Source organism: Mustelus asterias, chromosome 4 (genome assembly GCF_964213995.1).
Source record: "Mustelus asterias chromosome 4, sMusAst1.hap1.1, whole genome shotgun sequence".
NCBI lineage: Eukaryota > Metazoa > Chordata > Chondrichthyes > Carcharhiniformes > Triakidae > Mustelus > Mustelus asterias.
In genome coordinates, this window is record NC_135804.1 from 3686338 (window position 1) to 3700858 (window position 14521).

At 41.2% G+C, this 14521-nt stretch overlaps 1 protein-coding gene across 1 annotated transcript in view; it reads left to right on the plus strand.

Annotated features, from left to right (window-relative positions):
• The window catches only part of terb1 (telomere repeat binding bouquet formation protein 1), a 128521-nt gene that overhangs the window by 51973 nt on the left and 62027 nt on the right, over positions 1-14521 (plus strand). Inside the window, exons 13-15 of the mRNA XM_078210448.1 lie at positions 6320-6687; positions 9376-9437; positions 10997-11098. Of these exons, the coding sequence (XP_078066574.1) occupies positions 6320-6687; positions 9376-9437; positions 10997-11098 (532 nt within the window). The remainder of the gene's footprint in view (positions 1-6319; positions 6688-9375; positions 9438-10996; positions 11099-14521) is intronic.

The following is a 14521-nucleotide window of genomic DNA, read 5'->3' on the forward strand; positions in this document are numbered from 1 at the left end:
CTTGCCCACAGTGCCACAATAACTCCCTGTAGTGGAGCTACTTGTACTGTTCCAAACATTTTGACTTTGTTTTTTAAAAAACTCAGGGGTGGGTGTTGCACGATTTGGATTTCTTCAATTTCTCCTGAGGGTGCTGATAAATGGATTATGGTTTCACAGTCACTGTCAGACATCTTTCCCATGTGGCTACTCTTCACGTAAAGGAGAAGCATCACAGCTAACCGGTTCCCATCTTGTCCAACCTCTGCCAATGCAAGCACTTCTAATCCTAGATAGTAACTAGGAATAGGAACAATAGTTGATAGTTTTATACCCCTATACCAGCTCAGAAACACTGAAGCAATTGTAGAAAGAATACCAGCTACTGTACTGACTGAGATTAGCACTAATAGAAATTGACCTCTGGAAACTTCTGCTCTAAAGACCTCAGTACTACAGCAACCATTGCGATTATCTACTATGCCACAGATTGAGCTCTCATGATAGTTGACTGATTTTTAAAAAATCATTTATGGGATATGAGCATCGCTGGCCAGCGTTTATTGCCCATCCCTAGTTGCCCTTGAGAAGACAGTGGAGTTACCTTCTTGAAGCTCTAAAGTCCTTTAGATGTAGGTACACCCAGAATGCTGTTGGGGAGAGTTCCAGGATATTGACAATGACAGTTAAGGTGATGAACAGTGATGTGTTGTTATTCCTGGTATATGTTTGATACTAATGAATTTGTTGAAAAATAATTTCTGATTATGTTTCTCAAACTTACTTTATTCTGCATTAAATCATATAATAGATGACAAGTAGCGTTATGAATGCTGGAGAGACAAATGTACACCAAGCAGCTACAGGACCAAATTCACAAGTGATCCTGAAGCTTCAGTCATGTGAGCCATTGCTTACAGGAAGAGACCAGATGGTGAAACAGAAGGAAGATGTGCCACTGAAACATTGCAATGAACAGCATTCCTTAGATAAACTTTGCATGGATAATTCAAGGGATAAATGGACTGGTGGAACAAGACAGGCAAAAAATCAGGATTTTACCCCAGAGAAAAGAAAATTCAATTTCAATCATGCAACAAATGAATACAGGGAAGAGGATTCTGTTATTCCTTCAATTAATTCATCCTATTCAAGAGCTGAAGCGAATAAAATTCAATGCAGAGATCAGCGGCTAATGGTGCGGCATTTATTTTGTTGTTCTTTATTCCTATGACAATATTGAATCTTTTACACGTTATTAAACAGTGGTTTGTTTTCATGTACTATTATATATTGTTCTACTCTAGAAACCTAGTTGGTGAAGGGTCGAACTGGAGTCAAACTTTACATACTTTTGTGTTTATTTATTTATGTTTCCTAACCCAATGATTACAATTTCAGTCTGTGTCTATAGGGATTCAGGTGAACCAGTTAATGCCCACCTTCTGCACAAAGTTCAATACAACTAACATATGTAGGCAAAATTCCCCTTATTTTCTTGCCTTATTTTTGTAAAATATCCAGATGAGAGCAAGTTGAAAAGCTTCGACATGTCTTATTTTAGCAATACTCAAGTCCTGTACTACCAAATGATTATTCATAGAAAGCTTACAAAGATGACTTGGGGTGGTTTCTCCAAATTTTCTGTTTTCTTATTCTCTTCCTTTTTGGACGGGGCTTAACCTCCAGCAATATCCCACAACAATGAGATGGTTAGGTAAGGAATAGGAGCAGGAGTAGGCCAGTCAGCCCATTGTGCCTTCTCCAACATTCAGTGAGATCTTGTTTCATTGGATTGTGGCCGTGACCTTTTCTGCCTGTCTGCCATAATCCTTTCATAATTTAATCTGTCAACTCAACCTTGAATATGTTCAACGGCCAAATTCTACTGCTCTCCATGGAAGAGAATTCTAAAGACTAACAATCCTTTTAAAGAAAAAATATACTCATCTCTGTCTTAAGGATTCAGGTAGACCATTTAGGAAAGAAGTGAGGAGACATTTCTTCACCCAAAGTGTGGTGAGCCTGTGAAATTCATTACCACAGGAAGTAGTTGATGCCAAAACATTGAATGCACTCAATGCTGGATATCGCACTTGGGGCGAATGGGATCAAAGGTTATGGGGAAAAAGCAGGATTAGGCTATTGTGTTGGATGATCAGCCATGATCTTAATGAATGGCAGAGCAGGCTCAAAAGGCCAAATGGCCTCCCCCTGCTCCTATCTTCTATGATTCTATGTAAATGGGAGACCCCTTATTTTAACTGTGCCCCTTGTAGATTCCTCTACGAGAAGAAATATCCTCTTAGATTCTATCCTGTCAACCACCACCCCCCCCCCCCCCCCACTTCATAATATATGTTTCAGTAAGTTCGATCTCTTCTGAACCCTGATGAGCACAGGCCCAAGCTTCTTTATGAGATAACTGTTTCATCCCAGGAATCAGCCTTGTGAAACTTCTTTGAATTGCTTCCAATGCAAATACATCCTCCTTAAGTAAGGAGAACAGAACTGTGCACAGTACTACAGATGCTGTAATATCATCACAGATAGATGCGGTATCACCAATGTTTTGTACAGTTGTAGCAATGCCTCCCTACTTTTATACTCCACGCCTTGTATTAATGGCCAACATTCCATTAACCTTCCTAATTAGTATCTTCATGTTCTGTGATTCATGTACAAGGACACCCAATCTCTCTGTATTGCAGTATCTACTGTCTCAATTTAAATGATATTCTTTTCTATTCCTGCCGAAGTTGACAGCCTCAAATTTTATCATATTATACTCCGTCTGCCAAATTTTTGCTGACTCACTTAAATTTAAGTTTATTTATTAATGTCACAAATAGGCTTACATTAACACTGCAATGAACTTACTGTGAAAATCCACCAGTCACCACACTCCGGCGCCTGTTTGGGTACACTGAAGGAGAATTTAGCATGGCAAATGCACCTAACCAGCATGTCGTTTGGACTGCGGGAGGAAACCAGAGCACCCGGAGGAAATCCATGTGGAGAACATACAGACTGACCCAAGCCGGGAATCGAACCCAGGTCCCTGGCGCTGTGAGGTAGCAGTGCTAACCACTGTGCCACCCATCTAATACTTAATTTATCAAATTCCCTTTGCAGACTCTATATCCTCCTTACAACTAGTTTTCCTACATATCTTTGTATCATCAGAAAATTTGGCTATAATACAGTTTGTTCTTTCGTCCATGTCATTAATATAAATTGTAAATAGTTGAGGCTCCTATATTGATCCCTGTTGTGCTCCACTAGTTACAGTTTGATCCCCTGAAAATGACCCATTTATCCTGACTCTGCATTCTGTTAATTAACCAATCTTCCATCCATATTAAAATTCACCCCAACACCATGAACTCTTGCACAGTAAACTTTTATTTTGCACTTTATTGAATACCTTTTGGAAGTCCAAATACATTACATCAACTTGTTCCCCTTTATCCTCTTTGCTTGTTACATCCTCAGAGAATTCTAGTAGATTCATCATACATGATTTCCCTTCCACAAAACCATGCCTGATAATATTATGCTTTTCTAAATGCCCTGTTACTAGCTCTTTAATAATGGATTCTAGCGTTTTCTCAATGACAGAAGTGAGACTAACTGGTCTCTGTCATTTCCTTGTTTCCCTTATTAATTACCCAGCCTCACCCTGTAAAGGACCAACACTCACTTCAGCCAGTTTTTTTATATATGTGTAGAATGGTGGCATAGTGGACAGTAAAGAAAGTTATCTCCAATTGCAACAGGATCTTGATCAATTGGGCCAGTGGGCTGACAAATGGCAGGTGGAGTTTAATTTAGATAAATGCGAGGTGATACATTTTGGTAGATTGAACCAGGACAAGACTTACTCAGTTAATGGTAGGGCTTTGGGGAGAGTTACAGAACAAAGAGATCTAGGGGTACATGTTCTTAGCTCATTGAAAGTGGAGTCACAGATAGACAGAGTGGTGAAAAAGGCATTCAGCATGCTTGGTTTCATCGGTCAGAACATTGAATACAGGAGTTGGGACGTCTTATTGAAGTTGTACAAGACATTGGTAAGGCCACACTTGGAATACTGTGCACAGTTCTGGTCACCCTATTGTAGAAAGGATATTATTACACTAGAAAGAGTGCAGAAAAGATTTACTAAGATGCTACCCGGACTTGATGGTTTGAATTATAAGGAGGGGCTGGGTAGACTGGCACTTTTTCTCTGGAGCGCAGAAGGCTGAGGGGTGAGCTTATAGAGGTCTATAAAATAATGAGGGGCACAGATCAGCTAGATAGTCAATATCTTTTCCCAAAGGTAGAGGAGTCCAAAACTAGAGGGCATAGGTTTAAGGGGAGAGATACAAAAGTGTCCAGAGGAGCAATTTTTTCACACAGAGGATGATGAGTATCTGGAACAAGCTGCCAGAGGTAGTAGTAGAGGCGGGTACAATTTTGTCTTTTAAAAAGCATTTAGATAGTTACATGGGTACGATGGGTATAGAGAGATGTGGGCCAAATGCGGGCAATTGGGATTAGCTATGGGGTTTTAAGAAAAAGGCGGCATTGACAAGTTAGGCCGAAGGGCCTGTTTCCATGCTGTGAACCTCTATGACTCTAAGCTTTTAATGTGTGTTTCTATATTTCTTGCTAGTTTTCTCTGATACTCCAATTTCTCCCTTTTTTTTTTAGTCATCCTTTGCTGATTTCTAAAAGTTCTCCAATCTTCTGGCTGATCACTTATTTTTGCAGCATAGAACATCTTTTTATTTGATACTGCCCTTAACTTTGTTGATTAGTCATGGATGGTGTAGCCTTGTAGAGTCTTTTTCAATAGAATATATTTTTGTTGAGAGTTATTAAATATTTCCTTAAATGTCTGTAGCTGCTTCTCTACCTTCTTACCTTTTAGTCTATTTTCTCATTCCACTAACTTTGTCATCACACACTTGTAAATGCCTTTATTTAATTTTAACACACGAGTTTCAGAGCCAAATTTCTCACCCTCAAACTGAGAGTGAAATTCTATGTTGTAATGAGCACTCTTACTATGGCGGCACGGTGACAAAGTTAGCACTGCTGCCTCACAGCGCCAGGGACCTGGGTTTGATTCCCGGCTTGGGTCACTGTGTGGGGTCTGCACATTCTCCGTGGGTTTCACCCATGTCTGTGTGGGTTTCCTCCAGGTGCTCTGGTTTCCTCCCACAGTCTGAAAGACGTGCTGATTAGGTGCATTGACCATGCTAAATTCTCGCTTGGTGTTCCCAAACAGGTGCTGGAGTGTGGCAACTTGGGGATTTTCACAGTCACTTCATTGCAGTGTTAACGTAGGCCTATTTGTGACACTAATAAATAAGCTTAAAAAAAAACTCATCCTTCAGGTTACCTTTGTCAATTTGATTCATCCAATGTATATGAAGATTAAAATCTTCCCCACTGATTGTAATACATTTCTAAGCAGCCCCATTATTTCTTCATTAATACTTTGTCCTACAGGGTGGCTACTGTCAGGGCCAATAAACCACTCCTACCAGTGGCTTCTTTCCTTTGCTATTTCCTATCTCCACCCAAACTGATTCTACGTTTTGGCCCTCTGAACCAAGATCATTTTTCACTACTGTACTGATCTCATCTTTTATTAACAGAATTATACTGCCTCCTTTTCCTTTCTTTCTGTCTTTCCAAAAAGTCAAATACATTTGAATGTTGAGGTTCCAGCCGTGGTTAGTTTGCAACCGTGCTTCGGTAATGGCTTTCATTCAACCCATTTATTTCTGTTTGTGCTATCAATTCATCTGTCTCACTTTAAATGTCACATGCATTCAGTTAAAAAGCCTTTAACTCTGTCTTCTTACCATTTTTTCAATTTTGATTTTATTTGCTGGTGCACTCCTACGTTTGTACATTTGTCACTATCTGTCATACACTGGTTATCATTGCCTGCAAACCTACCCTGCACTATTGGCTTCATATTCCTCTTAACATTAAAAATCTCCCCTACATGAACCCTCCGCCGCATGAATTAGATACATCAGGGAAATTATGGATTTGAAATCACATGGCAAATGATTACTGCCTTCATGGTAGCATGGAGACCGGGTATGGTGTGTCCACCACTGCCCCAGTGAAGGCAGCACAAAACAGGAAACCTGAGTGATGAATTTACTCACTGTGCTGTGGGAGGGGCGGAGAACAGACCATTTATACAATGTAATAATATCAAAATATTACATACTTGTTCTCAAATATCATCCTAAGCTTTATTTAATTGAAAACAAGCAAAAATAAATAGTAAGGAATTAAAAGCAAATTCTTATCCTTTATTTTCTCTTAGGAAAAAGTGAGACGACAGATATTTGTAGAAGATGGTTTTCCACAGGAGGCAAATAGAAAAATTTCCAATGCACAGCAATTTGGTAATGTTGACAAATGGAGTTCTGATGCCAAAACAAGGGATATGAAAAGCCAGCAATATGATTTGTCCATTGACCCAGCTGGTAGTAATGGGCCAAGTGCATCCTCTGATATTAAGAACAGAGATAGAGTTCCAGAAACTGATCAGCAATATGGTGCAAAATTTTGGTCTGTGCAATGTGGAAAGCCATTTAACCAGCCAGTAACTGTACCTGTGGCTGAACTTCCAAGACCAAGTACATCAAGGAAAGAGCAGAAATCCAGCAACGAGCAAGATTTTACAAACAGGTAGGACATCTTCTTATGATTAAGTAGGAACAAAAGGCATTTTTTTAAAGGATAAACAAAAAAGAAAACAAAGGGCCATAGATTCTAGATTCTGCAGCATTGCTTTGGGGGGTATCCCAAAGATGTGTTGGGGAATCCCTCTTGGAAGTTCCCAAATGAGGGTTTGCATCACAATTACCCAGACGTGCTACTTCCTCTGTATTGCGTTGTGTTGGGAACCATCTGACAAAGTGATTTAAATCACAACGGGCAGGGTTTTCCAGCCATGCTCGCCCCAAGACTGGAAAATCCCACACGAGGTCAACGGACCTTTGCATGGTTCATGTTCCGCCCGCTACGATTCCTGTAGCGGGCTGGACGGGAAAATTCCACCCTAACTTTGGATGGTTCTGCCAATGTTATACTAATAGTTACTGAGAAATAGAACCTCTTCTAACTTCTGTGTGACTATTTTTAAAAATCCCAGACCGATCTCCGCATGGGACTCTCCTCACAACCACAGCTCCCCAGAGGAATCTTGACACCCCTTCCGATTAATTGACCACCCCCCCCCAACTTCATACCCCACTCCTTGACACCCCCCATGGGAATCTCCCACCCCTCGATCTTACCACTCCCAACCCGCAGGCCTGACTCTCATCCTCGACCTGATGCCCTAACCCTGGCTGGATGGCACCTCGATCCAACCTGACTCCCCAATCTGTCTGGACCCACCAGCCTGGCCAGACATCCCCCCCCCCCCCCACCCTCTGACCCCCACACCTCTCTCCTAATGTCCGACCCTTTCATCCTATTCCAATGTCCAACCCCTCCACCTTCCCCTGATGTCTCATCCCGGCTGATGTCCAATCCCTCACTAACCTGACCTCCAATCCCCCCCACCTCACGAAACCTGCCCACTTACCTTTGACACTTATTCTCTCCCTGACCTGTCAGTTTCAATGGAACCTTTAAACTTACTACTTTACAGCAACTAGTGGAGAAAAAAGGGGCTTCAACTTTATTAGACTATGATGTCGGTCTCCAGTGAAATCTGGATCTTGCCCTGCCTGCGTCAGATGGTTGGGTGAGACTGGCATGGAAGGCATTTGGTGCAGGTAAGCGGGCACAGAGTAGCAATCTGACCCTGATTGCCATTCCGAGGAAGTTCATCATTGTTAATGAAGGAAAACTACCACAGAAATAGATTAACAGCTGTTTGGCTGTACTTGTCTAAAGAACAGTGGTCACTGCACTTTATTGGCTGACTGTGGGGCATGAAAGACATTAAATAAATGCAGGCTATTTCACCATTTTCATAACTGGGCGGTGTATGAGAGAATTGTAACTTTCACTAACTTAATTATCGCTTGTCTAACATGTTTGAATCACACAATGCAGATTTTGACTGCAGTGTGCACAACTTTCTAAATGTTGAACTAGACATCCAAGGTATTTCAGATAAATGTTGTCTGTGATCACTTTAGTTGTCCATGGCTGTCTCTCCTTGGCAGGTAGAGTTCTTGCCCCTTTGAGGAATAAACTATCACATTAAACACTTTATTCTAACCTTTTATTTCACCCTTCAATACATTTGCCCAGTTTATTATGGACTCTTGTATCCTCCCATTGAAGTCAGTCTTAGCAATAAGTAGCTGTTTAACATTTGTCCCTTTAGTGAAGGAATGCAGCTGTAATTACAAAATTATAAGAGAGTCCAACTCTAAATAAAGCGCTATAAGATTTAAAAGAGTGATTCTCCGATGAAATGGGCATTAAAATTTAAAGCAGAATTCAAATTAAAAGCAGAGTTCATCTGCTGGATAAAAAGAAAAGATTTAAAAACTTTATAAACATGTCTAGGCATAATTGTGTGCTCAAGTAAAAATATCCCATAGCATAGAATTTACAATGTCCTTTAACACAAGGCAGTTTTGAAAAACAGGAACCTGGCCTTTACATCACCTCAGCAAGGAATTAATAAATTATAAGATACTGCAATCTAAAATGGATAAACTTAAGGATGACCTAATTAGCTTGTTAACTGAATCTTGGAAACTGGGTGCTGCAAACAACCGACCACCAACTGCACCTCTCAGTCCTGTTTGATTGAATGATGTTGAGTCGAAACTGATTTGATTTGATTTATTATTGTCACGTGTATTAGTACACAGTGAACAGTATTGTTTCTTGCGCGCTATACAGACAAAGCATACCGTGCATAGAGAAGGAAAGTAAAGGGTACAGAATGTAGTGTTACAGTCATAGCGAGGGTGTAGAGAAAGATCAACTTAGTGTGAGGTAGGTCCATTCAAAAGTCTGATTATTAACCTCCAAAAGGACTGTGCTGCTGTAGGGAAATAACTTTCAAAAGTAATTGTAGAATCTGCTGCCAGATCATGATGAGTTTACATGTGAGCATAAGAATTTATAACAGGAGGAAATTGACACAAAGGGTGGGATTTTACAGTCTCGCTCATCCCAAAACCATAAAATCCTGCTCGTGATTAACCATTGTCCGCCCCTCACCCGTTCTGATTTCCGGCCAAAAAGTATGTCAACAGAAGGTCAACTGTTGCAGGCAGAAAATGTATTACATATGAGCCAGTAAAAATGATTTTTTTAAATCTTTATAAGACTATGAACATTATAATTTTGTTCATTCAACCCCTGTATTACCTTGTTCCATAATTGTTTTTTCCTTTATAGCCATGACTCATTCAAAAGACCTGCTCCAATTATCAGAAAGAGAAGCAAACAGAATTACATAGGTATGGAACACCTTCAGTCTGAAAACAATGATAATAGCATGTCAAAAACTCTTGAATGGAAAGAAATATCAATAATTCCAATTGGTTAATACAGCTAACATTAAGAAGGGCCATATGTTTATATCATCTACATCTGTGGTTCTCAGGCTATCTTAGTTGAAGGAACCCCTTTTAAGTGGACTAGTGATCATGGATTCCCCCATCTAAATGCAAATACTATATAATTTTATATAGCTCTATAGATATAGGATATGGTTTAGATGCAGGGCTCTGTGAATATCAATATATGAAGCATTTTCCTGCTATGAGTAGTAATATACTACATAATATTCATAGTATGAAAGTGCTGCATGTAAAAGGTGTTTTAATAATGCTTTAAAGAAAATAGATATTTATTTACAGATATCAGTGAGATGAATCTGCCTGCTTCCTTCCTAGGTGAGACAGCCAGCCCACTCTGTGCTGCTTGTGCGATGGCCTCACTCTGTTCCCGGCTTGCATCAAGCCTACCCTTGACTGCTACATATTCACTTCAGTGCTCAGTAAACAATTTTAGGTTATCTTGCTGATTCCCCTGGAAAGCTGCTGTGCACCCCAGTTTGAAAACTACAGTTATACATATAGGACCTAATGTGAGTCCTAAAAGTGTGTAAGCATTCCATCTGTATGTGGTAATAACCTGGACTATTCCAAAGTAGAATGTATAGGTAGATTTATCTGCGAAACCATATTTAAACTATTTATAAATGCACTTTGGAACATGTATCCCATAATATCACATTGGACCATAGTGAGCAGATCCCAGATGTGACGGCTGGTCTGAATTCATTAATCTTAGCAAAAAAACAAAAAATGCTGAAGTTCGCTTTGGTATTCCTGCAATGTACAAAGGACAAATTGGTTTGTCATGCTATTGATTAGAAGATATCAGTGGTGGAAGTCTGGGTGATTTTGCTCTCAGTAACGTTAGGACACTGAGCCATCTGTTGGTGCTTCTATCACACCTTGGCTGAGATTAACTATGATGTGGAGATGCCGGCGTTGGACTGGGGTAAGCACAGTAAGAAGTCTCACAACACCAGGTTAAAGTCCAACAGGTTTATTTGGTAGCAAATACCATAAGCTTTCGGAGCAATGCTCCTTCGTCAGATGGGGAGCATTGCTCCGAAAGCTTATGGTATTTGCTACCAAATAAACCTGTTGGACTTTAACCTGGTGTTGTGAGACTTCTTACTGAGATTAACTAACCCAGCAGGAACTGGGACTCAGTCTGATCTCTATGGTTTAGCTACTTATTGTTTTAACCAACTAAACTTTTGATTTCCAAACTCAGACAGTACCACTGGGATGTGGGAGTGGAGATGATTCTTCATCCAGAAGGAAAGGAAAATGGTGCTCCTGCTAGCCTCCAGATACAGAGTTGTATTGACAGAGAACCTCGCAATGGGTTGTAAACCCTATTGATTAGGCAGGACTGAAAAAGAAAATATTACTTTTATAATGAAGAATAGACTTGTAAAGTAAATGCTTTCAATGCTTTATTGTCTTCCTATTTATAGATCCACTGATTCTGTGTTCAGATCTAATTGATAATGAAATCACTATTAGTCTTACAAACCCTGCACCTTCATTTACTGCGGGCCAAGATTTCCGATGTTCAGGTATGTACACATAACTTTTGAATCTCACTCTTACCCACCTAAATATATGCCAAGTCTTTAAATTATTGCAACATTTTTCTAGGGCCCTCATTCTCCTCGGTTAATGAAAATCTGATTGGATGCTTTAGATTTCCCTGACCACAGGAATACTGAGGTCAATTTTCCTAAGTTAGCATCTGGGGAATGTCTGTATCCTATTTGCAAAGGTTAGGACAAAGAGGACAGTGATCCATAATCTTGGAATTCGACCACCATCCCACCTCTCCCAATATCACGTTTAACCAATGTACTGGAGTTCTTTGAAGAAGTAACATGTGCTGTAGATAAAGGAGAACTGGTGGATGTAATGTACTTAGATTTCCAGAATGCATTTGATAAGATGCCACATCAAAGGTTATTGCAGAAAATAAAAGCTCATTCTATAGTGGGTAACATGTTGGCATGGATAAAAGATTGGCTAGCTAACAGGAAACAGAGAGTAAACATGAATAGATAATTTTGTGGTTGGCAATAACAGATGTGTCACAGGGATCAGTGCTGGAGCCACAACATTTTACAATTTATACAAATGACTTTGGTGAAGGAACAAAAGATATGATTGCTAAGTTTGCTGATGACACAAAGATAGTAAGAAGTCTCACAACACCAGGTTAAAGTCCAACAGTTTTATTTGGTAGCAAAAGCCACTAGCTTTTGGAGCGCTACTCCTTCGTCAGGTAAGTGGGAATTCTGTTCACAAACAGGGCATGTAAAGACACAAACTCAATTTACAAAATAATGGTTGGAATGCGAGTCTTTACAGATAATCAAGTCTTAAGGGTACAGATAATGTGAGTGGAGAGAGGGTTAAGCACAGGTTAAAGAGATCTGTATTGTCTCCAGACAGGACAGTTAGTGAGATTTTGCAAGCCCAGCAAGTCGTGGGGGTTACAGATAATGTGACATGAACCCAAGATCCCAGTTGAGGCCGTCCTCATGTGTGCAGAACTTGGCTATCAGTCTCTGATCAGCGACTCTGCGTTGTCGTGTGTCGTGAAGGCCGCCTTGGAGAACGTTTACCCGAAGATCAGAGGCCGAATGCCCGTGACCGCTGAAGTGTTCCCCAACAAGAATGTGTTCTTGGACGCAGGCATCGCCATCAAGGACGGTCACCTCAGCACTTCATTGTACCGCAAGCCCACGGATAACCTCACGATGCTCCACTTCTCCAGCTTTCACCCTAAACACGTTAAAGTAGCCATCCCCTACGGGCAAGCCCTCTGTATACACAGGATTTGTTCAGATGAGGATGATCGCAACAGACACCTCCAGATGCTGAAAGATGCCCTCATAAGAACAGGATATGGCGCTAGACTCATTGATCAACAGTTCCAACGTGCCACAGCGAAAAACCGCACCGACCTCCTCAGAAGACAAACACGGGACACGGTGGACAGAGTACCCTTCGTCATCCAGTACTTCCCCGGAGCGGAGAAGCTACGACATCTTCTTCAGAGCTTTCAACACATCATCGAAGAAGATGAACATCTCGCCAAGGCCATCCCCACACCCCCACTTCTTGCCTTCAAACAACCGCACAACCTCAAACAGACCATTGTTATCAGCAAACTACCCAGCCTTCAGGAGAACAGTGACCACAACACCACACAACCCTGCCACAGCAACCTCTGCAAGACGTGCCGGATCATCGACACGGATGCCATCATCTCACGTGAGAACACCATCCACCAGGTACACGCTGCATACTCTTGCAACTCGGCCAACGTTGTCTAGCTGATACGCTGCAGGAAAGGATGTCCTGAGGCATGGTACATTGGGGAGACCATGCAGACGCTATGACAATGGATGAATGAACACTGCTCGACGATCAGCAGGCAAGAGTGTTCTCTTCCTTATGGGGAACACTTCAGCGGTCACGGGCATTCGGCCTCTGACATTCGAGTAAGCATTCTCCAAGGCGGCCTTCACGACACATGACAACGCAGAGTCGCTGAGCAGAGACTGATAGCCAAGTTCCGCACACATGAGGACGGCCTCAACTGGGATCTTGGGTTCATGTCACATTATCTGTAACCCCCACGACTTGCCTGGGCTTGCAAAATCTCACTAACTGTCCTGGCTGGAAACAATACACATCTCTTTAACCTGTGCTTAACCCTCTCTCCACTCACATTGTCTGTACCTTTAAGATTTGATTACCTGTAAAGACTCACATTCCAACCATTATTTTGTAAATTGAGTTTGTGTCTTTACATGCCCTGTTTGTGAACAGAACTCCCACTTACCGGACGAAGGAGCAGCGCTCCAAAAGTGAGTGGCTTTTGCTACCAAATAAACCTGTTGGACTTTAACCTGGTGTTGTGAGACTTCTTACTGTGTTTACCCCAGTCCAACGCCGGCATCTCCACATCATGACACAAAGATAGGCAGAAAAGTAGTTTAAAGTTTATTTTATTTTTTTATTAGTGTCACTAGTAGGCTTACATTAACACTGCAATGAAGTTACTGTGAAAATCCTCTAGTCGCCGCACTCCGGCGCCTGTTCGGGTATATTGAAGGAGAATTTAGCATGGCCAATGCACCTAACCAGCATGTCTTTCAGACTGTGGGAGGAAACCGAAGCACCTAATTAGGAAAGCAAATTCATCATCATATCCTCCTTGTATCTCTAAAGGTTTGTGACATTCGCCACTTTCCAGTCTTGTGATATCTCATCTATATCCAGGAAGATTGGAAAATTATGGCAAGCTCCTCCATTACCTCTACCCTAACTTCCTATAGCAACCTGAGATGCAAGCCATCCAGGGAGGCAATTAAATAGTGGTATTGTCACTGGGTTAGTAATTCAGAAGATCCAGGGAAGTCCTCTTGGGACCTTGGTTCAAATCCCACCAGAGCAGATGGTGAAAATTGAATTCCATAAAAATCTGGAATTAAAAGTCTGATGAAACTATTATCAATTGTCCTAAAAATCCATTTCGTTCGCTAATGTCCTTTAGGAAAGGAAATCTGCCATCCTGGGGTCCTTGTGCATGAATCACCAAAAACTCAGTTTGCAGGTGCAGCAGGTAATCAAGAAGGCAAATGGAATGTTGGCCTTTATCGCGAGAGGGATGGAGTATAAAAGCAGGGAGGTCATGCTGCAACTGTACAGGGTACTCGTGAGGCCACACCTGGAGTACTGTGTACAATTTTGGTCCCCTTATTTAAGAAAGGATATATTAGCTTTGGAGAGGATACAGAGAAGATCCACCAGGTTGATTCCAGAGATGAGGGGGTTAGCTTATGAGGAGAGATTGAGTAGACTGGGCCTGTACTCATTGGAGTTCAGAAGGTTGAGGGGAGATCTTATAGAGACATATAAGTTAATGAAGGGCTAGACAGGGTAGAAGCAGCGAGGTTATTTCCACTTACAATGGAAAC